Genomic DNA, 27,795 nt, shown 5'->3' with positions numbered 1-27,795 from the left:
TTCCCAGGGCTGAGTGCCGCTGGCGGTGTGAAACCTCTCAACACCAGCTGGAACGACTCGTGCCGGGTGTCCTTCAGCGTCACACAGATCCCACTTCAGGAAAGCACGGCGTGCTGCGAGGGCCGGCGACAAGGCCCTCTCGTACCTCCCGGCAGCAACTCTGTGTCAAAACATCACCAGCAGAACAAACAGCACGGCGCCGGCAGAACGCGCTCCGCGCCGCCGAGGCCCGCCGTTCCTCCGCAGAGGGGCAGGACCCCCCCGGGGGAGGCCCAGCACGGCTGCGGGGCGGCCCGAGGGACCTCCCCGCTCCGGGAAGGCGGTGGGCGCGGGATCGATGCCGCCCGCGGGGCGCCGAACGGCGGCGGAGGGGAGGCGGCGCCCGGCGGGTGCGAGGCGCCGGGGGGAGCGGGGCACCGCCGCCGGGCCTCGGACACCCGCGGGCGGCGGGGAGCGGCCCCCAGGCCCCGCGGCCTCCGCCTCCTCCGCCGGCACGGGGGAGGACAGCAGCTAGAGGGAGCTCCTCCGGACTGCATCTGCCCGTGCGCCCCGGCTCCTTTCATAGGCTCCCCCGCCTCCTCCCCTCCCTCCTTCCCCCGTGATGGCGGAGGACAGCGAGTCTGCGGCCAGCCAGCAGAGCCTGGAGCTGGATGACCAGGACACCTGCGGCATAGACGGCGACAATGAGGAGGAGGCCGAGCACGCCAAGGGGTAGGGGCGCGCTGCGGGCGCGGCGCTGCCTTTCTTCTTCCTCGCTCCCTCCCTCGGGTGGCGGCGGGGCCGCGGCGGCCGTTCGCGGTGCGGGGCGAGCCGGGCTCCGGCGCGGGGCTCGCGGGAACGGGCGGCTGTCAGCCGGCGGGCGGCCTCCGTGGCGCGGCCCGCGCTCCGCCCGAGCCCCCGCCGGCCGCGGGCAGCCCTCGCCCTCCTCCCGGGCCGCCCTGTGCCGCAGCGGGCGGGTGGGAGGACGCCGCCGGCCCGGGCCGCGCCGCCTCGCTCCGCTGCGTGCGGGGAGGCCTCCGCCGAAGGAGGAAGCGTGGGGGCGGCGGGCCTGGGGAGCGGAGGGGCCTCGGCCGGGGAGGGTTGGGCGGCTGCCCCGGCGCGCCGGCCGGACGGCGGAGTTAGAAGCCGGTCCGCGAGCGTTCCCCGCCTAGGGAAGGGGAACCGTGTTCTGTTGTGTCTGCGCACAGCGGCTTTCCGGCACGGAGCGGCTCCGTCTCGGGGTCTGGGCCGTAGAAGCTCCCCGGCCGTGCCGCTCCCGGCTGCCCCGCGTGTCCCGGCGCGGAGCGGGCACGGCTCTCCCCGGGCTGCGGGGCGGCACCGCGTCCCTGTCACGCGCTCCCTCCTCCTACTCGGCGTCCTCTATTGTCCGGATCGAAACGGCAGCTCTAAATCCACATGTCGTGTGGAGCGGAGCGGGTGCTTCAGCCAGCGGAGCGATGCCGTGCTGCCTGTGGTGGCTTTTCTCCCCTCGGACCGCCTGCAGCAGCCCAGGGACGCGGGCCCTGCACCGCGGGCACCCCTCGGTCTGCGGCGTGCTTCCATCTGGACACCCGCTGCCGCGGGCCTGGCTCAGCTGCAGCTTCTGGGAGGAGATGCGTTTAAAAACTGGCTTCGTTTAGACATGCCTTCTTGCTGTTTTGGGAGCTGGAAAACTGATGGCAAAGAAAATGCTTCTTTGTCACAACCACGAGTAGCCCAAAATAGAAATAGGTTAATTTATATACTGCTACACGAATACCTTCCTCATGAATTTCTGATTCATTTGGTTGAGAGCGTTCCTGGGGGTGATTGATGCTTGGAGATGTAAGCTGTTTGTCATCTCCTGCCCGAGGTTTGCTTGGCAACAAGCAGCTCTGCGTCTTACGTGCGGTGAGAGGAGCCTGGGAACCCTGGAGGGGAGGAGGGCTGGCTGCTTGAAAAGGCAGCAAGGGGAAAACTTCCTCTGCGTGCTGCTGGGTCTGCGCGTTCGCAGTGTGGATGCAGGGTGCTGCTGTACCCCAGCCTGGCCTCCGTTGAGCTCGCTGGGACACCTCGTGCAGCTGCGGATTGTGCAGCGTTCTTTCCAAAACTTGTTTTTGTTGAACATCCCAGAGGTGTTTTAAGGAATATTTTGAAGAAGCTCCTTAATTCGTCTTTATGTGGAAGATTTTGCTTCCTATTTCAGTATGAAATGTAATGAACTCAGAGGGAGACCACTGCCATAGAGAAAAGCCTCTAAGTACTAGTATCAGTTTTCTGTGGTGTTTTCGATGCATGGAGTCTAATACTGACTCCTGAATGAGTGTATTTTGTTTTCATTCAGTCTTTTAGAACCTTGTTTGCCACAGCTTTCTGCAGGCTGAAGAATTCAAACAAGTTCCATCAAATGCAAAGAAATACGTTACATTACAGCTACAACTATGTCTTAAGATCTGCCCTCCAGCAGGGAAGTTAACCCATGGCTATAGGAGCCTGCATTGTTCCCTGTTTTTTCCCCATTGCAGTGTTTTCATTTTGGAAGTAGCTTTGAAGTTTACTTGTAGTTTATAGGTTTGGCTTTGTATAGGTAAGCAACCTATAGTGGTGAATGGTTTCCACTGATGCTGATCAGTATTTAATCTCATACTATCTTTACCTGTACATTTTTTAATAAGGTCAGTATATGTTGCATGCCAATCTCCAGTAGGATCACTTTATAAATGAAATTACTTTCAAGCTATCTCTTAATGTGTCCTGATAGTACTGCCCACAAATAGATATTGTGCATATATATATGTGTGTGTGTATATATATATATATATATATATATATATATATAAACATGTAAGTGTGACTTTGCAGCAGAAAATACCCGTTTTGACTCTCAACTGTGCAGATATCTTTGTCCTTTGTTTCTGGTCTTGTTTTTTAGCTGCAGGATTATGTATGTTGTGTGACTCATATTGCTGTTCTGTCTGCAGTTTGCTCCTGCTTGATGCATTATGCTGTACTTGTTCTGCTTTGTAATAAAATGTTGTTTACAAGGCAGCTTTGTTTGTGCGTATGTAGAGAAATACTTTTTACTGCACCTGACTCCCCTGCTAAGCCTGGTTGGTGAGGTCTTTCTCTTCATTCTAAGCACCTCCTTCTGCTCCATGACAGAAAAGAAGATCTTGTAAACAGATGAGGAAAAATATGACCTTTAGACCCCACCCGCTCTCAACAAATGATTTACTTTGGATGTTTCAGTAGTATACTCCTTCAATTATCATTAAAGGGCAACTTTCTAAACAGCTCTACTTTTAGATATAGATGTGGTTTAGTATATTTTTAAGGTCTGGAGGCAGTACTTGGTTTAAACATGTGAGACTGAAATCATAGCATTACAGACCGGAGTGAGCAGGGGAAGCCCACAGAGCTGTGGGGAGTGTCTGTGGGTTCTGTTCTAAGGCACTGCTGCTGGGTTTTCATGCTGAAGAAGCTTGCATTTCCAAACACTGAAATGTGTGCAAATGAAGTGTTAGTCCAGGAGGGCTGTCAGGAATGGGAGAGCTAACTGGAATTTGAAGGATGTGTAATAACTTTCTTAGGTCTTACGCTGTTGATATGGTGGTGGGAAATACAGGAGGGGGAAAGCTCTTTGCTTCTAGGCCTCCATTTTCTGTATGAACCAAGGACAGCCCTAGTATCAATAATGCTACTTTGAAATGTGTCGGAATCTTGCCTGAAAACATAAGATCTGATTTTTATGATCAGAAAGATCTACATAGCGCCTTCAGAAACACAGTTCTGTGACCTCGCTTACACACAGGGAGACAAAAAATATGGTGAAGGAGAGGAAAAACCCCAATTATACAGTCCTGGGCCTTCACAGCTTAAAAATAAGCAGCTGAAATAGACGTTTAGTTTTAGATTTGAGAAACTGTTAGTTTGAAATTGCCACTCCGTGTAACTCAAAGCAGATGTTGATATTAGAGTGAGCCAAAGCAGGATTCAATGTCCAAAAAGACAAAACAACACTGAAGAATATTCGGTGGGATGATCTCGAATGAAACCAAGGGGACAGAGCGGTGTGAGCACCTGGCTGCTGAGGCTCTGCTGGCCCTGCATCTGAGTGCATCTGAGTGCTGCCTGCTCTGCTCGGAGCTCCGCACAGTGCTCCCTGCCTCACCCCACAGGGGTTCAGTAAAAAACCCACACGCTGAGAGAGGCACAATTCTTTCTTCACATCTATATGAAACACCAGATGTGTGTACATAAGTGGAAAGGTATGTGGGTGGGATCATGGGCTTATACGTGTAACAAAATGATGAAAATGCGGGCCTGAGTAACTTTCCTGTAGCCTGCTCCTGTAGCAAGGCCAAACCTTTAGTGCTTTTGGGGCAGAAAGGGGTCTCTTGACTCCTCTTATGCCTAGGCTGCAGTTGGATCACACATTACTTGGCCTCTCTCTCTGCTTCCTTTTTTGTCAGACCAACGTGGTGGGTGCAGTTGAAGTACCACAGAGCAGGTGGCCCACCCTCCTGTCAGCAGAGTGCTTGTGATGTGGGCACACCTCTGCCAGGCCCTGGGCTGACAGAGCAGCGTTCCCACTGGAGTCGAGCTGCTTGGGGCAGCATCACAATTAGCTGCAGGTCCTCATCCTCCTGCCTGTGCTGGTTAACAGCGCTGATTCACATGTGAAGGTCAGCTTCCGTTGAGCTCTGGGAGTCATTTTTTCCAGCTAATAAGAGTGAGATATGTTTCACACCATACAGGTATGTCTGAGCAGACAAGAACTCAGATCTTAGCACATAAGAATGTTTAATAGCTTTTAATAGGAGTCTTCACTAATAATCTTGCTACCTTTGCATCTCCTTTGTGCCATTATGCCCAGTGTAATTACTGAATATTGAGCAACAAGGCTCCTCCCTTCTCAGACCTTCTTCCTCCCAGCTTTGAGACCTTTCAGCTCTTTCCAGGGCTGAGACTGAGTAAGACCACCAATATGGAGGTGCTCTGCTTTTGCCCCAGTTCGCGGTGTCTCTGGCTGCAGCTCATGCTGGATGAGCCTGTTGGTTTGACCCAGGTTTCTGTGCACTGTCTGCTGCCAGACCTCAACTGCATGCGTGCCCAGGGAGGTGAAGGACACAGGGATTTTGCTTTGCATTCACTTTTAACTTTCTGTTGGCTGTGACAGCAATAAGACTAACCCTAAGCAGCAGACTGTGTAAAAATAATTGCTCTGAACGGCTCCAGTAACCTGTCAAACATGGGGTGCAAATGTTTATGTTGTGAGAGGCAAAATGAAAGTTCTGTAGCCAAAAGCCAGAAGCTGAGGACAGGGATTTGTGAAGGTGCAGAGATGGTAGGAGAAAGAAGAGGGGGAGATTATTCAAGGAGGTTTTGAACACTTCTCCCTGCTCAGTCTCCCCAGCTTCAAGCAGAGTTAAGAAATGAGTAGTTTTAAATACTGTCCAGCCTCCGGAGCAGCTTGGTTCTGTCTTCTCTCTTTCACAGCTAAAAAAAAATGTATGCATTTCTATATAGAAAAAAACCTTGAGCTGGTCAAAGAACAAACTGCGATTATCCTGGTAAAAGTGAAGTTGAGCTGGGGTAACGTTAATTAAGCTTGGCAAAGCTGCTTTTTTTGTACACTGCTGCCAAACCTTTTTTTTTTTTTTTTTTTTTCCTAGCAGTCACTAGTTTTTTCACCAAACTAAATAGCATATTGACCCTGGAGTGAGCAGGAGCCCTGTGCTGTAAGTGGGCAGCTCCTGCTGCAGGACGAGCTGCTGGAGAGCAAAGATTGGGGCAGCGCCTTGGTGTGAAGTGGGGTCAGCTCAGGGACACTGGGTGGCATCTTCTGGTGTTTGTCATGCTACAAGAAAAGGTGTAAGTTTAGGAAAAGTTTAAGGTCAAGAAAATAAAGCAGAACCTTGTTAAATGCATCTTAGCAAAGGTGAAAATCTCACTTTCTCTGCCATTGATGTTTCAACATTGCCAGAGACGGGGAAGTCCTGGATAAGTCTTGTCTGGGTTTTTGTTATTGTTGTTTATTTGTTTGTTTTTCCATTGTCTCATATTTATAACCTCTTGCCAGACATCTAAAGGGAATTTATAAACATGAGGGAAATCAGCTTTTTACATGGGTAGATAGTGATAGGGCAAGGGGGAATGGAAGAGGGATTTAGATTCGATATCAGGAGGAAGTTGTTTTTACTGTGTGGAGTGATGCTGGGACGTTGCCCACAGGGGCTGTGGATGCCCCATCCCTGGAGGTGTTTAAGGCCAGGTTGGATGAGGCCTGGGCAGTCTGATCTGGTACTTACCTAGTGGCTGGCAGCCCTGTCTGTGGCAGGGGGTGGGAACTTGGTGCTCCTAAAGGTGCCTTGTAATCCAAGCCATTCTATGATTTCATGATCTGGGTCTGTTCTTTGTTTAGATTCTGCACAAATGTTAGCTTAGTATACAGGCCTTCAAAAAGATTTAAATATGTTTATTTAGAAGTGAGAGTTTAGGAACTGCTAATAGAATCACATAAGTGATCCAGCAGTACTGTCACTGTGTACAGAAAGCTCTCTGCCTGCCCGACTTTACAGCTCAATCTTTTGTTTCGGCAGAGCTCTGATGAATACTTCAGGTTCTCCCTTCTGTGTTGATCTGTTACACTGCTGTCCTCTGTGCAACTTCTGGGGGTTGATCCCAAATCTTGAATTTCCAGTTCTAACCTCACTGGGAGTGTGACTTAGTCTGGTGTAACTGGGAATGGTAAGCTCTTGTCAGGGTTGATTTTTCTTAGAGAAAAGCAATGATGCCACAGAGTGAGTCTCTGTTTAGTTAAATGCTTGATTAATAGCAGGTTTTTGGCTTCCAAATTGAAAATTTGGTACTTTCACACTGACATGAATTCTGGAAGGGTTTTTTGCTGTTGAGGCAGGGCAGTATGGTCTTAGAGCAAAAACCATGGCCCTTGCAAATGTATTGGCCTGAATAACTGTTAATGTTCTTCTGAGTTGGTTTGCCAGTGTAGCAAGTTTCATTTTCCTTTTTTTCCCCCAAAATTGTTTCCTTGACTTTTTTCTTTACCACTGAAAAATGCCCAAGCCCCCCAAACCCTAACATCTGTATTGGACACCATGATATGTTCATGGCTTTGCTGGGAGATAAACCTCCTGAAGAGGCTTCATGCTAACTGACTCATTCCCTCCTTTGCTTTCCGTCTGAGAGTTGCCAACACCTCCCACACTTTGCAAATTCTAATCTGATCTTGATTCCACATCTCGATTAGTTGCTAAATTAAAATCTCCTTTAAGAAAATAGGAGTTGTGTTATTGATAGTTGAAATATGTCAGAATCTGCAAGCACATTGCACACTTTGTTGTACTGATCGTTTTAATGCACAAATATTTGGGTCGTTTTGTGGTGATTCTTAATGAGATTTCACTGAGGTTTTCATCACTGCTTCAATTAGAAATAAAATTTCCTGAAAACAGAATTAGAAGAATCCAGTCAAAACCAATTCAGCTGTCCCTGATGGCTGAACATCATGGAGGATAACTATTGGGCCATCACTAGTTAGCCAGTTTTGGAGGGGGATGCCTTTCTTGCTTCCTGCACTTTCCTGTATTCCTCCAAGCTCAGTTGAATTTGTGTTTCTAAATGTCTTCATCTCCCCAGGAAATTCCATCCCAACCCAGAGTTAATTGTCCTTGGAACAGGGCAGATGGAATTTATGGTTACAGGGTCGTGGGATTTTTATCTGTCCCTCCAGCAACCACTTGTAGAAGCGTCGGAGAACTCTTGCTCTGCTGTATACAATACCTTAACGCACCTTTCTTGCTTGAAGTCTTTGGCCCAGTTTTCTGTGTGAGTCGCTTCTTTCTGAGAAAACAGTTCATTAGGCTGGTGAGTCTCCTGCCTACATGTGGGAATGGTCGTTTTGTGTTTGAGCTGAGGCTTTTGCAGTGTATCACAGTTTCACACACTGTGTCAAAATGCCTGCTTGTGCTGGGCTCTGAGTGTCAAACAAATGAGGAGGCGCATGCAGGAAGCTTTTTGTGAATGCACTCTCAGTTCCCCCCACTTCCTTTCCCCTGCCTTGGCTGCAGATTCAAACTGCTGTTAGATTTTTCTTATAACACTGCTGATTTTTCCATATTTAATCTTTATGAATTTTAAGTTTGGTGGTATTGATTTTTTTCTCACTGCACATTCTCTGAATTTCTGGCAGAAGTCCTGGAGGGGATTTGGGAGCGAAGAAGAAGAAAAAGAAACAGAAGAGAAAAAAGGAGAAGCCAAATTCTGGAGGCACCAAATCAGATTCTGCATCTGACTCTCAAGAGATTAAAATTCAGCAGCCTTCAAAAGTGAGAACCTTGTCCTGTTTCAGTTTGTGTATGCTTTCTGTTTCAACTTTTTAATTTATGTGTTGATTTTGGTAAAAGAGGGCTGGTGTTACTGCCTTAGTGCACCTGAATTAGGCAAATCTCTTCAGAAAGGAGGTGTAAGTCTTGGTGTTGGCTAACTGCATGAAGTTAGCCAGAAAGTTATAACCACAGCAGTTTTTAACCACAGTGTTGTTTAACAGCAGTCAGAATTCAGGCTTTGTAGCAGAGAGCCTTAATCTGCACTGGTAATGCCTTTAAGAACATTTTGCATTTGATGAGTTGTCTTTAGTTTTGTTGCAACCTAACAAGGCTTAGTGCAGCTGCAATTACACGGACATCTCATGGCAAGCATCAGAAGGAGGGACACACAAGTAAGCTCATGCTGACTGTATGCTTCCTGTGCTGTTTTATAGCATTTTACACTAACAGATACACACAAATAGATAAAATTCTATGCTCAGCCAGGCCAGTCCAGTCTTCAGCAAAATCTTATTGAAGTGAACATGCTTTGTTAACCAGCCTCATTTGGGCAAAGTAGCAACGTACCATCTCACACAAAATGCAATAATCTCTAACATGGAGATACAGACTGAAAAAACTTTTTCTGAAAGTCCTGCACTGTAAGTAAGTTTGCAAAATTACTTGAGGGGATATGCAACCTTTGTGGGCTTTGTCTGCATGCTTTTGACTGCCAGGTTCTAGTTAAAGTGAGTGAGTAATACGCATTGGTGGCTTTTTATCATATCTCCAGAGAAATCTGAGCCTGAGAACTGAGGTTTATAACATGGTGATATGAAAGTTCATGGGCTACTGAGCATGTTGATATATTTAGGTTTGCTTTGTCAGATTAATGTGAAAGAAGTTACGCTAACTGTACCAGTAAGATTTGTCACGTACGTTGATATTTTACCAACTAATTTTTGGGAAGAAGTTGTGCTCTGGTTTGTTAACTAACACGTGGATTTTGTGTTGTCCTCTGGATCTCCTCTGTGTCACACCCATTGCTTTGAGTGGATACATGGGATAATTATGTATATGTAGAGTGATCTTACATAGTTTCTTGTCTCACTGCATGTTTTGATGTTGTTTTTGTATGAAGTGGCGTGGAGTTTTGTATTCACGTGGCGTGAATTGCTCATGCAAGAAGACTGCAAGCAACAACCAAGTAATCTTACACTCTTTCCTAGCGGGAGTGGGGTCAGTTTTAATATTAATATATGATTCATTGTTGTGGTATTGTGAGAGTTCCTAGATCTCCTGCTGACCAGATTTATTGTTGCATTAAAAGGAATCTGCTTCATTTCATCTGCAGGGCACTAGTCCTCAGCACCTTGCAGTTTTTGCACATTGTTTCTGTAACATGCACTGTATTTTGCAAACGTGGGAACTTTTCCTTGTTACAGTGATGCATGTAGTGATATTTCACTAACACAACAAGTTTAGTAAGTTTGTTAAAATTATTAAAGCTTTGTTTTGTAGGTACACAAGGGACACCTTTATTTAAGTTATTCTCTCATGCTGTAACATAACTAAGCCATATTACTGCCCTTACCGAGTTGCCTCATTTCTGTTCTTACAGATGTGCCAGTGTTGGTTTGTTCCCCTTTCTGTTCATTGTTTCAGGTGTACAACTTCATAAGCAGACAGGTTTCTCTGTCTTGGACAGCTTTGGTGTTTTAGATTTTTTTTCAAGAGCATCTTAGGCTGCTGGTCTGTCAGGGCAAAGAAATACATTTTTTCAAGTACTCTAGTGATACTTAGATTTTATGTTCCTTGTACTATGTGAAGTATGAAAAAAGCATGTTTAGCATTTGCTTGCTGTTTGTTGAAAGAAGCTCTGCAAAATATTTCAGAGGAAAGTATGTCTTATACTTAGTCTCTAGGAGAATATGCACAGGATCCTCAGGTAATATTCAGCAGGGCTTCTGAACTCACTGACAGTTATTTTGAAAAAGAATTTTGAGGTGAGCTGAGTTTGTAAACTGGTGTATCAATCAGCAGATGACAAAAGCAGAACAGTGAGAGAGGCCTCTCATTTGTGATGCTGGACCTCTTGAGAACCGGCAGGAGTGTAACCACAGCAATAAATGCACATTAGCTGTGTGCTTAAGTTGACCTTTAGGACGCTTTGCTTTGCTGCCCATCTCATGAGACTTTGCGGAATCTGTTCTCAGTACTAGCCCCGGGGATGTAGAATTCCCACACTGGCACAAGTGAACTGGCCAGATCTCTGATACTGTCAGTGATCATTGTAGTCGCCAGTGACCTGCACAGCATTCAGTCATAAAATAACTTAGCTTGAAAGGGACTTCTGGAGATCTTTAGCCCAGCCTCCTGCTTAGTGCAAATCCAATTAGGTGAGGTTGTTCAGGCATAGATGGGTTTGTATGGACTCCAACGATGGAGATTCTACAGCCTCTGTGGGCACCCTCCTCCAGTGTTTGACCATCCATGTGGTTAGAATATTATTATTATTAATAAATCCGTATATCTAAAATGGAACTTGATCTTTTTCAACTGTGTCCATTATTTCTTGTTCTGTCCTTAAGCCATCTGCAAAGGCTTGACTCTGTCTTCTTTACATCCTCCAATTAGGCAGCAATAAGATTTCCCACTCTCTTAGCCTTTGTTCAGCCGCCTTCTTGAGGGTTACATCTCATGTGCTTCAGCCCCCTCTTGGTGGCCCTCTGTTGAACTCACCGTGCTATGTCAGTGGTTTCTCTGTAATGGCAAACCCTAAACTGTCTCAAGGGTGGGAGATAAAGGGGAAGGCTCTTGCTGGTACAACCCAGTATGCAGTTGGCTTTTTTGCTGTGAAAGCAGACTGTTCGTTCACATTCGGTTCTGCCCACCAGGGCCTCCCAGGTCTGCAAAGCTTCATCCTAGCCAGTCAGTGCTGGCCTCTGCCATTGCATGGGCTTTGCTGCATTTGCTGTAATCTTTCAAGCTTAATAGAGAATGATCTTACAATAACACCAGCAAGCTGCTGAAGCATCCTCAGGTGCTAAAGCATCCTGCTTATTGTCACAGGCTTGTGCTAAGTGACTCGTGCCAAAGGGTCCCTAACTCACTCTTGTGCTCTAGGCAGGGAGAGACTTGGGCTCTGCCACAAGGCCAAGACACTGAAGATCTCAGGTTAGGTCCTGTCACCAAAACTGGGGCAAAAACTGCATTGCGTACCTCAACTCCATTGCACTACACCACCTTACAGTGCTTTCTTGTGCTGTGAAGAGATGTTTTCCTCACAATGGAATTAAAATTACTCTTCTTTCTCATTTATGTTGATGTGCTGCATATGCTTTTCTTGCTTTCCATTAAAGGAAACCAAAAGGATTTCCTCTCAACTTCTTGAGAGGAAAGGAGATTTCTCCAGTTGTCTCAACCCATGTTGTGCTTAGTACCAAACACAAACTTTTACTTCCCATGTGCTAGTTAACATCCTGGAGTACTGCATCCAGGTCTGGGGCCCCCAGTACGGGAAGGATGTGGAGCTGTTGGAGAGAGTCCAGAGGAGAGTCCAGAGGAGAGATACAGAGGTGCTCAGAGGGCTGGAGCACCTTTCCTAGGAAGACAGGCTGGGGGAGCTGGGCTTGTTCAGCCTGGAGAAGAGAAGGCTGAGAGGGGACCTCATTGCAGCCTTCCAGTATTTAAAAGGGGATTATAAAAAAGGAGGAGAATCACCTTTTACAAGGGTAGACAGTGATAGGACAAGGAAGGATGGTTTTAAGCTTAAGGGGGGAAGGTTTAAATTGGATGTCAGGGGGAAGTTCTTCACAGAGAGGGTGGTGAGGTGCTGGAACAGGCTGCCCAGAGAGGTTGTGGATGTCCCATCCCTGAGGTGTTCAAAGCCAGGTTGGATGGGGCCCTAGGCAGCCTGGTCTAGTGCCAGATCTGGGGGGTTGGAACTTGATCCTTTGGGTGCTTTCCAACCCAAGTCATTCTATGATCCTTTCAGAACTTAGTAACTTTTTTAGATCATTTTCTTCTTAATCTTGAAAAAATATTAGACTTAAAATATCTAAAACATACTGAATAATTCTTATATGCCAACATTGATGTATGATTACTTAATCTACTGATAAGAGTTTTGAATTTATCTAGCAGAGTTAGAAGTGTTTCTATCAGGCCAGCAGGTAATTGTCAAATTGATTTTTAGTTAATAAAAGAACTCTACATCACTGCAACTTGGGTTGAAGAATGGAGTAAGATTTTTATGCTTCAGTGGCATTGATTTAGTTTGTTGAACTACATGGAAATGTGTAAATACGCTAGTTCACAATTACTCAGATGATGGGTGTTAAAGTGTGCTCACAGGCCAAATTTAGCCATGCTTAAATTAGTGAAAGAAATTGCGTAATATTTAGAGAGCACACGTATTTATTATAAGTAGAAAATGATGGCCTGCATGAGTTGCAGGCTGGTTTTTCAACACACAAATCCTAGTCAGAAAACGAAATACTGAAATAGTATTGTTGTTCAGTAAGAAAACATCAGGCTTGAAATCTCTATCCAGAAATATGTAACATTTTCCAATCTATTTGAGACTATTCCATCAGGTATATTTATTCCACTGCAGAGTCTGGGAAAACGTGAGCATGAGCGTGCTGCTAGTGTGTTCAACTTGTCGCATGGGAGATGGTTCTAAAAAGAGAGAGAGAAGGAAGGAGAAAGGGAAGGAAGGAGGGATAAGTTCCTTTACATTTAGAAGTCTGTTAGCATTATTCCTCTGCAATTTCATGTGCAGGTAGAATTCTCATTTTAGTTACACTTAATCAGAATGCTCAGAAGTCAGGGTTTAGGAGCTCAGTTCAGAAATGCCGAGCCTTAGGCTTTTGTTTTTCAGATAACTGTCAGTAAGATTTTTCCACTTCTAAGTGGAAGATTAATTTATTTTACATCTGCTTCTATAACATAAATTTTCCTTAAGTTATGAGTGTTGGCACTAGTGGTAAAATGGTGAACTTCTATATGTTATACAATGCAGTAAGCTGCCTACTATAAAATTTGGTACCTAAAAGAAGGTAGATCCAATATAACTAAGGTTGTAAAGTGGATATTTACAACAACAGCACAACTGAAATATTGAGCCATGCTGATCTTAAGTAATGTTTAATAGTATATATATGAGGCATAACTTCAAATATCACTGTGTAGTGTCTTTAGATTGTTAAATATCAAAGCTGATCTGCTTTTTGCTGTTTATTGTATTTATTATTGGGAGAGGAATATAATAAGATTTTATTGTGGTACTGGTATCATGACCTAACACTGCAGCTATATGTGGTACCAACACTGAATTTTCACTGCTAAATGCAAACAGTACTCAAAATTGCTAAGTATTTTGTGAAGCTGCTTGTCTCCTTCCCACCTCTTCTTCCCTCCTTCTGCTGCTGAAGGTAATACTGAAAGTGACTATGGTAAGAAGAGCTTATGAAAGAATACAAAAGAATAAAGCAAATGCCCGCATTTGTACAGTGGTCTGAAGTGAACAGCATGTCCAAAGTAATCATACCCTATTCTGTTTGTCTCCATGTGCAGAATCCAGCCATTCCAATGCAGAAGCTTCAAGATATCCAGCGAGCAATGGAGCTGCTCTCTGCATGCCAAGGTCCAGCAAAGAACATTGATGAGGCTACCAAACGTAAATACCAGTTTTGGGATACACAACCTGTACCAAAACTTAGTAAGTTGAATTGGGCATGTGATCTTGAAAGAACGTATACCAGTTCTGTGTTTTTTTAAAATTGGGTGTTAAGTTGGACCGCATGTGAGTTCCTTAATCTTTTGTGTTGTTTATATGGAATTATTGATATTCTTCAGGTAAGTCATTGCCCTTCAAAATAATATGCAACGAAACACAGTGTTAATAAATCTCATTCTGGTGTTCTCTACAAAAATGCTACTGCAGTAACATTCCTTTGTATATTTTAGGTCTGAACTTTTAAACAATAGAACACAAAGAGAGCACTTCAGGGCAAATTAAAAAGTTTGTCAAGTGGTGATGGGAATGAACTTTTGTTCTATTTATTTTCTCTGTTGTTTGTTTTTTTTTTGGGGGGGGGGGGGGTGAGGGAGGAGGGGAGGTAAAGAAGGCTAGCGTAGATCAATTTGCAGTTAGAGTGATGGAGACTCTCCTGGTGTTTCCATGCAGCTTTAAGTGGTTAATAATGCCTCCCTTGCGCATATACTCTTCCACTGCTCTTTGTTCACCTGTTTCTTCCGCAGTGTACACTACCTTGGAAACATATTTTCTGAGTCCCTTTTGGAGAAGGCAGCTGCTGACTCTTGTTTTTTGTTGTTGTTTGTTTTGTTTTTTTTCTGACTTATTTCTGTATCGTCTTCTACTTTCACTTTTTTTCAAGTCAAGCTGTTCTATCTCTGTTGCCCCAAAGAAACCTGGGGGCCCCACAAGTAAAGCAGGAGCTGTCATTCTGTTCTGAAAGTTGGTCTCCATGGCATTGGAGGCAGGTGTAGAATAGACAAAAATCAGTTGAGTGTAAAGCACAGGAACACTTTTCTCCATCTGTCCAAAGGGCAGTGTTTCACATTAATCCAGGTCTGTAGCTCAGTCCTCAGTGATTGTGTTTTCCCTGACTTCCTTGCGTGGAGAAGTCCAGAGCAGAGTGCACTCTAAAGATGGTTTGTTAGGGCTGTTGAGTAGAAATACACTTTGCTGAATTAGGCTGGCAGAAGTTCTGTTTATCAGTTCTTCTGAATTGCTTCTTGATTCTGTTGTTGAATTTTATTATCTTTTTTAGCTTAATCTGCTGAATGAATGTAATGGGAAGTCTTCGCTGTTTGATACACAGGTTATGTTCAGATGGAAAAAGAATCTGTTGATTCAAGAAGCAGCTGTAGGAATCTTTGCATTAAATTAACTTCAGAATCCACATGCCTTATAATTAAAGCTGTTAGCAAGAGATCTCTTACTGTATAATATTAGTTTGTCTGCTATATAGTGAGACAGCTGATACTTCCAAAATTTATGTAAAGATGCTGGTAGTTCTGACCTTCCAAATGGGACAGTGAGCCATAACTATTTGTCAGGATTGGGTATTATTTGGGAAAAGTATGTACCATGTTTGGCAGGTGCCACTCCATAGGAGAGGAGCAATTTCTGTTTATAGCCAATTGTTATATACTGATGAACTAGAGTTGTACATTAAGGTAAGAGAAATACTCTTTCATGTAGGATTTTAAGACACGTTTCCTATTCTTCTGGCATTCCTTACAAGCCCTGGCTTTGCAGTACTGCTGGTCCTTAGTAGTACTGCTGAGCTCAGACCTGTTCAAGGCAGTTGTAAACAGGATCCGTCGCTCATTAGCTGTCAGTACATATTTCTCATGATGAAACCATGGATTTCAAAGCTGGCCAAGCACCATGCATGTGCTGACAAACTGGTGTCCTGTATTATGAAATACTGGATGGAGTAGTTCTGTGGTGGCTGTAGATACTGTGATGAAGTAGTAGTTAGTCTGAATGCAGTTTATAAGAACTGAGAAGTTCTTGAGAATTAATGGGGAAGCTAGCAGTGTAACTGTTCTCTTTTTTTCTTCTTCTCCCTTGCTTTTTCCTCCTTCAAAAGACGAAGTCATAACTTCTCATGGTGCAATTGAGCCAGATAAGGACAATGTCCGCCTAGAGCCATATTCTTTGCCACAAGGTTTTATGTGGGACACATTGGATCTTAGCAATGCTGAAGTTGTAAGTAAAACATTTATTATATGTACTTAAAATCACTGAAATATATTCCGCTTGATGTGTGTGGATAAGTCTTCTTTTTTCTTTTTTTTTTCTGTTTTCAGCTGAAGGAGTTATACACACTGTTAAATGAGAATTATGTAGAAGATGATGATAATATGTTTAGGTTCGATTATTCCCCTGAATTTCTTCTGTGGTGAGTGGCAAGTGCTACATTCTGTTCTGGCTGGAGTGCAAAGAAGGGTGTTTTTATTGCATCTTCTTAGGCAGTAATTTGTAATTATTTCTGTCATCACTTCTAGGGCTCTGCGTCCTCCAGGCTGGTTACCGCAGTGGCACTGTGGGGTTAGAGTGTCTTCAAACAAAAAGCTGGTAGGATTCATAAGTGCCATCCCTGCAAATATTCGTATTTATGACAGGTAAAACACACCATTACTTTTATATTTGTAAAAAATAAAATTTGTAAGTGGCATGTCACAAATCTTAAAGCTGGCATCCACTACTATGGAGAACTTACAAAGAGGCTCATTAACAGTAGGGAATGGAGTACTGCAAACAGCTTAGATGCTGCTTTACACATCATACAGTTTTCCACTCGTGTCATGATATCAGATTAACATTTGTTGCAGACGTAATTTGACACGGGCTCATTTATCTTTACATCAAATTCTTCTGTTACAACATGAAAAACTAATATTATGTAACTGAGAATATGCAGCATGCTGTTTGTTTTTGTCAATAGTATGGTTTTTTTAATTTATTTTCTCTCTATAATGTCCTTTTAGTGTGAAGAAGATGGTAGAAATCAATTTTCTGTGTGTTCATAAGAAACTGAGATCTAAGCGGGTGGCACCTGTACTGATTCGGGAAATAACCAGAAGAGTAAACCTGGAAGGGATTTTTCAGGCTGTTTACACTGCTGGAGTGGTGCTCCCCAAACCTGTGGCCACTTGCAGGTAACCTAGGTGATGTTCACAATAAGATTGGTTCCTATAGTAGTCATTTTAAGTGCATGCTGTGTAATTGGCTACTGTGATAATTTTGCACTGGTAGGTAGCTCTGCATTGCCGTGCTGCTTTCCCACTCTCCCTTCCCAAAAAGACAGGGAGAGGAAATATGATGTAAAAAAACACATGGGTTGAAATAAAAACAGGGAGATCCCTCATCAATTACTGTCATAGACAAAATGGACTCAGCGTAAGGAGATTAATATAATTATTGCCTACTGATAGCAAACTAGAGCAGTGAAAACTGCAGGCCAACTACGGACACTCCCCCATCCATCCATCCATCCATCCTCCTCTACTTCTTCCCCCTGAGAAATGCAAGGGAACATTGAATGGGGACTGCGGTCACTTCTCTGACCTTGTTGGCTGCAGGGCTTTTCTCTCTTGTTTTCCCACTCCTCTCTCCCAGCTGCTGTTCTGTAGTTTTTCTCTTCCTTAAATCTGCTCTCCCAGAGGCACAACCAGTGTCACTCATGTCTCAGCTGTGGCAGCTGTGGGTCTGACATGGGACAGCTACTGGGCTCTGCTCAGCCACACCTGCAGCCCCCTCACTACCAAAACCTTGCCACGTAAACCCAATATGGGTATATTCAATATATATAAAAAATTCAAAGAAATTAGATGCTGTGGATTTGATTCTAACCTAAAAGCACAAGTATGTGTATGTGGTTTTCTGCTTGGTTTCTTTTTCCTTTTTTTTTTCCCCCTTTGGAGCCTTGGATAAAATATCTTTTCAGACTGAAATCTAATACTGATTGTGTTTATTGTACCATGAATAGATTAATAATGTTTCTGGTGACCTTCTGGTGAAAGCCATGCTAGCAATGGCAGCATTGTATACCTGTGTTTTTCAAGTGGCCTGTTTCCCTGCTGAGACACTTCCCTGTTGATCTGGTTGCTTGCCAAAGATGGCAGAGCATTTCTGGGAATTGTGTGATCTGCTTTTCTCAATGCTTTCATCTTTCCTGGAGAAAGGAATTTGATAAAGATGGGAAAACTATCACATGAAAATAGTTGTGTGTTGTAAAGTATGATTTCATTTGCTTGGAGTAGATCTTATTTCTGCTGGGAAAAGTTCTGTTTCAGCGTTATCCTTCTGAGGACAGAATATTCATGTATGAACCTTTTGGTTTAAATTTTTTTTGTACATATCAACACCAAAGATTCTGTAACCTTTTGTAGGTAAGGATGGAAAAAAAGCTGTGCTGTGTTAGAGTAACCAGGGATGTTCTGTTGCACTGTGGTCTGCAGGGAAGAGTCCCTTCACCAAACTGCTCAGTGACTGAGTAAAGAGGGACCTCTGTTTTTAAGCTTTGAAAACTAATCAGTAAAATACATGTTACCTTGTAAGCATGAAAAGATTGGCGGGGATATGTCAGGTACTAGAATGTTTAACCCTGGGGTTATTCATTCCTTAAGTAGATTAGATCCAAAATGTGGGCAGGTTTGTTTAACAGCTATTGCTTAGGTCTAGCTTTCCTTTTTTGTTGATCTTTTGTTTGTTTGTTGTTCAAGCCTCTTACAGACATCAGGTCAGTAAAGGCTGGCTAGGAAATAAATTTGTAGAGGAAGAGAAGAGCAAGAAATTAGAGAAATGGATGCAGGTAAAGCTGACACTTAAAACACTATCTAATCTCATGAATTTTATTTCCAGGTATTGGCATCGATCACTGAATCCCAGAAAATTGGTGGAGGTGAAATTTTCACACTTGAGTAGAAACATGACTTTACAAAGAACAATGAAGCTCTACAGACTTCCTGATGTAAGCAGTATGTCTTCTAGAGAATCCCCACAGTTATTGGGAGGCCCAAAATAACCTTCCATCTGTCTCTGACAGCTCAGGCTTTTGTGCGTGCAGAGCATGGAAAAACAGAATCTTTTCTACCAAGCAGAAATAAGGGTCTATACTAAACAGAAGAGACTATGCCTAGAAGTGTAGGTTTATGTGTGGAGAAAATACAAACGTGGACTCAAAAGTTTTCAAAAAAGCCCCACAACAAAACAAGTAAATACACACAGAAACTTGACTTCATAAACACATGGGATTGAGTTGAAGATGCATAAGATTATTCTAGGTGTAATTAATCTGATAAAAATTAACAGCTAACATTTTAAAAGTCTTAGAAAAGTCCTCTAGAAAGTTGGTTGAGTACAGTGGGATTGGTTGGTTCTACTCCAAGTCACAGCTGTTTCTTGTCTGTCAGAGAAAGTTGTTCCTCTGCAATGAGCAGGCTCAGCAAAAGCTGCCTTGAATATTGTGTTATTTGCATGATGTGGCCAAAAAAAAAGTGTTCTGGCATAGCTAGGTTAGTTAAAAATATTTTTTCCATATTTCTGCTAATAGCTAGTCTGGCAAAAAGCCTTCACATGCATTTCCTTGACAGGGGAAGTCACTGTAAGTAGTCTGAGATGAACTATTAAAAAATCTCATTGCTGTAATAACCTATAGAAGCCAGCCTAAGCTATATGATTGAAAGCAATTTCTTTGCTTGTAGAAGTTACCTTTCTATTTGGAGGGATTTGCAGACTATCATTTGGACCAGTGCCATATCAAGTAAAACTTTTTGATGTAAACAAACCCTCCCTTTAGGCTTTAAAAAAAAAAAAAAAAGTACTTTTTTGTACTTACAGTGTACTTTGTAATGATTTATCTGCCTTTGGAGAATTGTTTCAGTTTATATTTAGCTTGATGCTGCAGCTCTGTTGTTACTGGCCCATGTGAGTAATACTAAGCACTCCTCAGTATGAAGCACGTGCCATGGCTTGATCTCAACTCCTGCTGCTGTCAGTAGGACTCATTTCCTGTGTTGCCCACGTGCTACCTCTGCCTGCACATGTGGGTTCTCCCTTGTGTGCAGGGCAGCAGTTTTCAGAGCTTGCGAATTAATAACTGTATTAATTAGGTTTTAATCTTGGAGAACTAAATATAGCTTTCATCAAATCTGAAGATGTTTTTAAAAAGTCTAAGAAGTCCCATAGACAATTTCAAATATAGGTTTCAGTAGCAACACTAGTACTGTTTCTCATGGAAACAATACAGGGTAAGAAAAGCTTAAAGAATAAGATAAGGATCATACAACGGTCAGCCATAATCCAAGGGCCTTAGGACTCCTTATACCTCAGTTATTCATTTACTTTTATATAGAACTTGGGAGATTCTTCTATGGAAAATAAAGATGTAATCTTTTTTATAGAATCACAGAATGAGTTGGAAGGAACCTTAAAGTTACAGCCCCCCTGCTGTGGGCAGGCTTGACAACCACTAAATCAGGCATTAGATCAAGTTGCCCGGGGCCCTCTCCAAGCTAGCCTTGACATTTTTGCTAATATTTATTGCTTAATTTTTGTGCTTTGGGTTCTATAGAGTTTCTTTTCCTGTGGAAAGGTCTAAGTGCTTTTGCTAATCTGTATCTTCAGTCTAAGGCTGTTATTATAAACAGTTATGTCAGAAAAATTGGTTCATTCTGGCCAAACTGTCCTAAAATAAAAGCTTTCTGAATTTCTAACCACCATTTTAATGTCCCTCAGCACCAGTGTTTCTTGCATTCTGACCTCTTTCCTAGAGTCCTTGAAATATCATTGCCACTGGGAGCTTATCTCCCTTTAATAGGAATTAATCCTAATCACAAAAAGTGTGAACTGAAAAGGTTTCCTGAAATAATAGAGGAAATACAGTAATTACATCATTGAAGTATCACCCTAATTGAAGACCGTTTGTGCATAAACCTATAGGTACATTAAAAAAGTAGGTGGGGGTGGTGTTCAGTCTCTTAAGCAAAGAGTTTTCTGAAAGGGAGAAAATTTGGCTTGAATAAGGATGGGAGTGTGTTTGTATATCTCTTTCTGACTGAGCTCCTGAGCTAGAATACTCATGTGGGAATATGCCCAAGGCAGATCAATTTTTGGAGCAGAGAAATACAATTTAGCCCTATTCTGGAAGTTCTTCTCCATTTCTGCAGCTGTAAATAATCACTTAAGCTGGCCATTCTAAGTGCTTCTAAAGATGTTCCGGCCCAACTGCTTTTTGTCCCTTCATGCTCCAGCATATAGCTTTAGAAAACAAAGGCTTGGGGGGAGCAGAGATTAATCTTTCATGTTGTTCATAAGGTTGTGAACAAAATACAGTATATGAAGGGTAATTCTCCTTACAGATTCAGAGCACTTAAAATTCTTCAAAAGGTGCTGTGCTGTCACAACACCATCTCAGGAAAGCAGTTAGACTAAACCCAATGTGGGACTGTGGCAAAACGTGCCTTAATTTTTTATCTAGCTGAATCCCAGAGCATGCGAATAAAAACCTCCCTCAGAATAACTCCTTTTTAAGTGGGATGTAATCAGCTGCACTAATTTCAGGCTTCCGGTAATCAAGTCACTACCTGGCTGCTCTTGCAGTTGACTTTGCTATGATTAATGTGGTACAGGCTGAACTATGTGGCTCTGACAGATGAAGCAGGAGAAACGAGCTCTGAAGGAGAATAAGCCTTTCTCTTCCTGAAAGGAAATAGTCAAGAAAGCTAATAAAAACTGGGAAGAAAACTTCAGCCATCTTTGCTCGTTTAAAAGTTAATCACATAGTACCAGAAAACAGTTTTTCCTCTTCCAATGTTTACATTCAAGTAAACTGCAATATTTGTTAAAATACTGTAACTTTTTAATTTCAGAAAGCTTGAAGTTATGAGCAGCTTTCCTGGTAAATTGTGATTGGGTGTATATAAAAATTTGAGTTGGCAAAAGCAAGTTTACAAGCATTAAGAAAAGGTGGAATTTTGTGTTAAAAGATTTCTAATTAAACATTATCATCTGACTTCAGTTTATAGCTTGACTAATATTTTTAAATTTGAATCACAGGGGTTCTTATCTTCAGATTAGCTTCTGATGTGTAAGTTATTTCATGTTTTATTTCTGTACCTGGGCTCTGTGTAGTTTAGAAGAAGATAAATACTGATTGACCTGCAAAAAAAAAAAAAAAACATTGGAATTCAAATGTGTGAAACCTGGGCTGCTGGCAGTAGTATCTCCTTCTCTGGAGAAATAAAGTTGCTTCAGTATTGGAATATTAAGATTGAAGTGCCCCAGACTGTCTCAATAATTAGAATAGGGGGAATTCTGATTGAAAGCAGTTTGTGAAGTAGCATAATGAATTAGGTGGCTAGGGTAAAGTAGGCTAATAATGAATGCATTAGAGCAAGTGGAATGATTGTGCAGCCTATTTCTAGACCTTGCTGTGTATGCAGTCTTCCTTTCGACATCTTAACGTTAACTTTTCTTTCTTACATAAGGCTACAAAAACTTCAGGTTTGAGACCAATGGAACAAAAAGATACTAAAGCAGTACAAGAATTAATCAACACTTACTTGAAGCAGTTTAATCTTGCTCCTGTGATGGATGAAGAAGAGGTGGCCCATTGGTTCCTGCCTCGGGAACATATTATTGACACTTTTGTTGTAGAGGTAAAACATTCCCTAACTACCTCAAGAACATGCACGTGAATGCTGCTTGTGAAAAATTATTATCAGCATCAAGTTTTTTGAAATGCAGTTGAGATTTGTATCATGACTCCAAGTTTTGTTCTTCATATTGCATTCTTATAGTTAGGAAATGCTTGTTTGAATGTCATAAACTGCAGTGCTCTTACAGTTTTTTAAAGAAGAATTTTGAAATCTCAAAATATTATTTGAAAGTTTTGGAAGTTTTATGTCAAAGAACCTTACACATCTTCAAAAGCAACCTTCCCACACTCTGTGTGCCTCCCTGATCCCTGTTACTTCTCTAGAGAAGTGACAGTAATTGTCCAATACTAAGTAATGGTCTTCAGATCTGCTTTTCTAGAAAAATGAGTCAATGACTGATAAAAGGATCTGGTTTGAATTCAGTTTCATTCGCACGGATGATGGATATGTTTCTGCAATATGTCAATTCAACATTTTTTACTTCATTAAAACCAATTTTTAGCAACACCTGCTATGTGGGAATTGTATGCATTTTTTTGTAGTCTGCTTAAGTAAAATATATATTTTAAAAATAATGTCTGTATTAATATTTATGATTTTGTGTGTGTTTGTTTGTGTGTTGGTGCTTTGGTGAATTGCTGTCAACTAGAAGTTCAGTTCTTTTTGGTTCCTAAATGATTATGTGCTGCTTCCTCCCCTCAGCCTAAATTGTGGTGACAACACCTGTGACAGAATAAGCAGTACAGGAGTAGGGTAGTGTCTGGATTGGAAATCCTCAAGGAGTGGTTGGAGGTAGCTGTGATTAAGCTAGTGGAGGAAGATGCACTTTTCCCCTTGGCTCCATGCTGTATCAGGTGTGACCATCATTTTCAGGTAGTGAAGTGCTTTGTTTGAAGTGATAAGGTTACTTCAAATGACCAGCACTGAAATTATTAAACTTAGGACATCTTCAAAGAAACTTCAAGTAGCAGCTGTCAGCATTTCCACACTGCAGTGTGAATTCATTCAGGAGTCTCAGCTGAATTTAGAAACTTGCTGCAGCTGGAGATAAGAGGTGCTGCTCATCAGTCATGTTTGTCCAGAGTTACTTTTCTCCTTATTGTGCAGTGGATCTAGTGCTCCATGGTCTAATTTGATTTACTGCTCCTCTTTCGTTCTCTTCACCACCTTTTCATCCTCTGGGTTGTTTTTTTTAATCTGTGTTGGTGAATTCAAGTCCAGAAATTAAAGAAGGCAAAGGAGACACAATTCTGGTGCTTGTGAACTCTTATCTTCTTGGAGGAATCATGAAACATGATCAGAAAGGGAACAGTGGAAGTCTGAGTAGTATTCTTTGTGCTGAGCGTGTCAGTTATAACCCATGTGTTAATTATTTCCTATTGCATGCACTCTTGCAAATAGTTAAACTTCATTATGTTCATTAAATATTAGGCAAGTTTCTGTAGGATATTTTGGATTTTTGTCTGATTACCTTTTTTTAATGACTACTAGTTTTATTAGAATTTCAGTGTAATTTAGCACTGTTGTCTAGCAAATGGATTGGACTTGCTGATTAACAGTCACAAGAGCTGATCTGAATATGCTTTGTATACATGCAAAGTAATTATTTTCTATTTTTAGAAAGTTGAGAAAATGGTTTCTCCATGTGAACTTCATCAGGTTAAAAAAAATCTTAAGAAAAATATGTTCAGTTGGGAGAACTTTTCTATATGTATATTTTTGGGAGGAAAGTGTGTTTTGTTATCTTTGTTTATAGTAAGACAAGCTTGGGAAACAAACGCTTTGACCGTTGGTTGCCAAAATGTTATTGGTGTAATAGAGTAGAAGAATCTAAATATTTGTGTCCTTTTCTGAAGTGACCATTTCTGACTGCAGTCTCACTTTGATGTATCAATACATCCTTGTCAGTGATTCCGTTTCTTCCATTCTTAGCCAATCCTGTCTCTTACAGAATGTATGGTGTACAAAACTGTGCTGCGTTGCATACTCATCAACTGAGTGGTTATTTATTAGTTGACTATTTTTTTTGTTTTGTTGACTATGTTTTTGTTGTACTTTTTAGGGCTCAAATGGTGTTTTAACAGACTTCCTGAGTTTCTACACATTACCTTCAACAGTGATGCACCATCCTGTTCATAAAAGCCTGAAAGCTGCCTATTCCTTTTACAATATTCATACAGAGACCCCCCTCTTGGACTTAATGAATGATGCACTCATCATAGCTAAGTTGGTAAGTATTTTTTTTTCTGCTATTTTCATGAAAGTATTCTCAGGAGTAATGGCAAGGTAAAAACTGTCAGTAATTTATGCATTCCATTGCATTCTGTTGTCTTTTAATATCCACAGATCAGAATGCATGTGATGAGACTAGTAGACATTGAAATATGAAACACTATGTTTGCTTTTCCTTTTTACTTTGAGTAATGTTAGCAAGTGATAAGTGCATAAGATCAGAGCATTTGCAATAGCTTTAACTATGTAAGTATCCAAGAGCACACTGGTGACCATATTCATTCAGTACCAGAAGAATGAAAAGTATCACTAAAATCTTTTCCCTTGGATGTGTTAACAAGTTCTATTAAATAATTAAATGAAGTGTTTTTTTTTTTCATTTCTACAAAATGAAAAAGTCTGTGCTCCAACTTTTATCTTGTTAAGATCTGCTGCCTGTAAACTAATGTAGATAATGTCATGTAATTCTTAAGCACTGTTTTGTACATGGAATAACTGGTATGTGATTTAGTTAAATGGAAGGGAAGAGACTAGAAGAGCTTTTAAACATAAGGGTTTAGTGCTGTCTGATGAAACCTTTAATCATCGGGGTTCCACAGCAGTATGGCACAAACATCATGGTGCTGTAGTCTGTGGACAGAGCTGTGTAGGTCCCAGCACTCTGGGTTCTCAGAGACCTATTTAGAGCTGGCAGTTAACAGCACTGCACGTCCAGTCCATGGTATCCATTGCAGCAGCAGTTCCTAGCGCAGTGCAGAGCACAGCATGTTTTGTACTCCTCCTGCTGGAAGCTTGCTTCTGCCAGCTGAGGTGCTGTGATGTTACAGCTAGCAGATGACTGCTCAATTCAGGGAGATGTTAAGTGCGTTCCATCTGACCCTGTTCAGAGCCATTGCCTGTCTGTGCTCCAGATGAGGCATAGGAATTTCTGCACCGATCCTTTATAAAGCCTGTGGACTGCAAAAGCTGTATCTGTTCAGACTTCAGCATGAAAGCAACTCCATAGTCTTCATCTTCTGTCTCTCAGCTATGCAGCACTGCAGCTGAGCTAATGTCTATGACATGAACTACTTGCTGAGGTTTGTTTGAGCTATAAACAGTATTGAGTCAGGTAACTATTTGGCAAAGAGATCTCCTGGGTAGTCACAGGCAATACAGAACCCCATTGCTCAGGCTCCACTGTAAAACCAAAGGAAGTTTAAAGACAGGCTTTCAAAGGTATTGAAAAATATGAAGATACAGGTATTAGTATAGTTTTCAGAAGTGCCTACGCATACTACATATTTCTAAAAGTCAAGTGAAAGATATAAAGGTTGGTCTCCAGTGGTAGTGTAGCATGGGGCGTTGAGTGGCTGGCCATACAGCAGGCTACTGAATGGGTCATGAGCCATGGAATGGTCTAACTGTAAGGCCATCCTATCATCCCACATCTATGTTTCTCTTAGCATGTGTCGCATGATGCTTTTTTTAAAAAGTGTCATCATGCAGTGAAAATACTGAGATTAAGCTGCTTGTGGATTTTCAAAGTACCTGTTGAGTCTGTCTACAATCATTAAGTGCCTAAGTACATTTGCAGGTCTGGCACTGGGACTTTCAGATGAGGAGAGAAGAGGCAGGAGAAGAGAAATGATAAGTGCACTCCTAACCACAGCTTTTTGTTTATATATACCTCACATCACTACCTTTGTACTGGGTCTGGCTGGGATGGAGTTTCCTTTCATCATAGCAGCCCATCTGGAGCTGTGCTTTGTATTTGCAGCCAAAACAGTGTTGATAACACACCAGTGCTTTGGTTATTGCTAACTACCCTTTTGGAAATAATCTTAAAGCAAAGCTGTGTATTACTTTCCACTGGGAAAATTTGTGTATGTATCTAATTAAAAGATTTATTCCCATATCTTTTTTTTTCCCAACTTAATTTGATTAGTCTCTTGGATGTGCCAACTATGGAAACTGTCATTTCTGTGCCATTTGAAACATTAAAACTTTTAAAATGTTTTGCTATTGCCAGAAAGGATTTGATGTGTTCAATGCACTAGACTTGATGGAAAACAAAACGTTCCTGGAAAAACTTAAGTTTGGGATTGGAGATGGAAATTTGCAGTATTATTTGTACAACTGGAGGTGTCCTGGCATGGAATCTGAAAAGGTAAGGGATTTAAAAAAGAGCTTCTGAAATCTGCTAGGATAGTAATACTTTAATCTACTGGCCAAAATGAGAAGAGTTTTAAAATAGCTGTTTTAATTGGGGATATTTAAGATCCATAATTCCAGCGCGGAAAACGAAGAACGCCTAGATTTATTGCTGTACATAAACTAAAATGCCACGTTTCTATTCTTCCTTTAGGTTGGTCTTGTATTACAATGAGGACACATGTTTCTAGAACTCTGAGGTCATCATTTGAATTAATTTGATCTCCATAACTCTTGGAATGATATTGTTCAAGAGGAGTAAAAGCACAACGTCAGTGATACTGAAATAGTCCATTAAACCTGAACGATGAAGAAATCCACATGTGACCAAATTTATGCATTTTCAGATAAATCAGAAGGTCCTTGAAACTTTTATTGTCCCTGAAAAGAATAAAAGCACATTCATTTAAGTTTCAAAGCTTAGCTTGCACCTTGATGAGAAGAAGGTATTTTTTTTTCCACTCTGTAGAAAAGACTGTTTTGTATAAACTGAACTTCAGTGGTGGATTAGGGTACAAAAATATTTGCTATTATGTGGATGAACTGCTGCATTTCTATTTATTAAGTGGTGGTGTATGTTTGTCAGTGTAACAGAATGAAGGATACAAACTCGAGTATCTTTGCTATATTTACTTCACGTGGATATCATCATTTGGGGAAAAATCATGAAGTATGATACGTTTGTAGCTCTATGAAAGTCCTGGATGTTTTTTGTAACTGGAGCAGTATGACAATGTACTGGTTTAACTAGTGCATTTGTTTCTCCATAAGCAACGCTGCCAAATCAATAAAAATACAGATTTGTATTTTGATCTTCAATAGATCAGTGGATTGATTTAACAGTATTGCACTGTTCAGTGCAGGTGTTACCTATGTTGCCGGA

At 41.9% G+C, this 27,795-nt stretch overlaps 1 protein-coding gene across 1 annotated transcript; it reads left to right on the top strand.

Annotated features, from left to right (window-relative positions):
* Window positions 1-420: 420 nt before the first annotated feature.
* Window positions 421-27,724, top strand: NMT2 (N-myristoyltransferase 2). Its single transcript, XM_031614498.2, has 12 exons — window positions 421-711; window positions 8,171-8,306; window positions 13,866-14,010; window positions 15,914-16,032; window positions 16,134-16,225; window positions 16,332-16,448; window positions 16,815-16,985; window positions 18,691-18,799; window positions 22,317-22,487; window positions 24,550-24,717; window positions 26,731-26,868; window positions 27,067-27,724. The coding sequence occupies exons 1-12, from the start codon at window positions 602-604 to the stop codon at window positions 27,085-27,087; spliced, it is 1,497 nt and encodes a 498-aa protein (XP_031470358.1). The 5' UTR covers window positions 421-601; the 3' UTR covers window positions 27,088-27,724.
* Window positions 27,725-27,795: the final 71 nt, after the last annotated feature.

This window comes from Phasianus colchicus, chromosome 6, assembly GCF_987193195.1.
Source record: "Phasianus colchicus chromosome 6, bPhaCol1.hap1.1, whole genome shotgun sequence".
Classification (NCBI taxonomy): domain Eukaryota; kingdom Metazoa; phylum Chordata; class Aves; order Galliformes; family Phasianidae; genus Phasianus; species Phasianus colchicus.
The sequence above is the reverse complement of the archived record's forward strand: the minus strand, read 5'-3'. Positions and strand labels throughout refer to the sequence as shown.

Bases quoted from the DNA above. Each gene is read 5' to 3' on its own strand.
- NMT2 (XM_031614498.2), top strand. From the start codon at position 602: ATGGCGGAGGACAGCGAGTCTGCGGCCAGCCAGCAGAGCCTGGAGCTG. The intron at 16,449-16,814 runs GTAAAACACACC...ATGTCCTTTTAG, and splicing joins AATATTCGTATTTATGACAG to TGTGAAGAAGATGGTAGAAA. The intron at 16,986-18,690 runs GTAACCTAGGTG...TTTTATTTCCAG, and splicing joins AAACCTGTGGCCACTTGCAG to GTATTGGCATCGATCACTGA.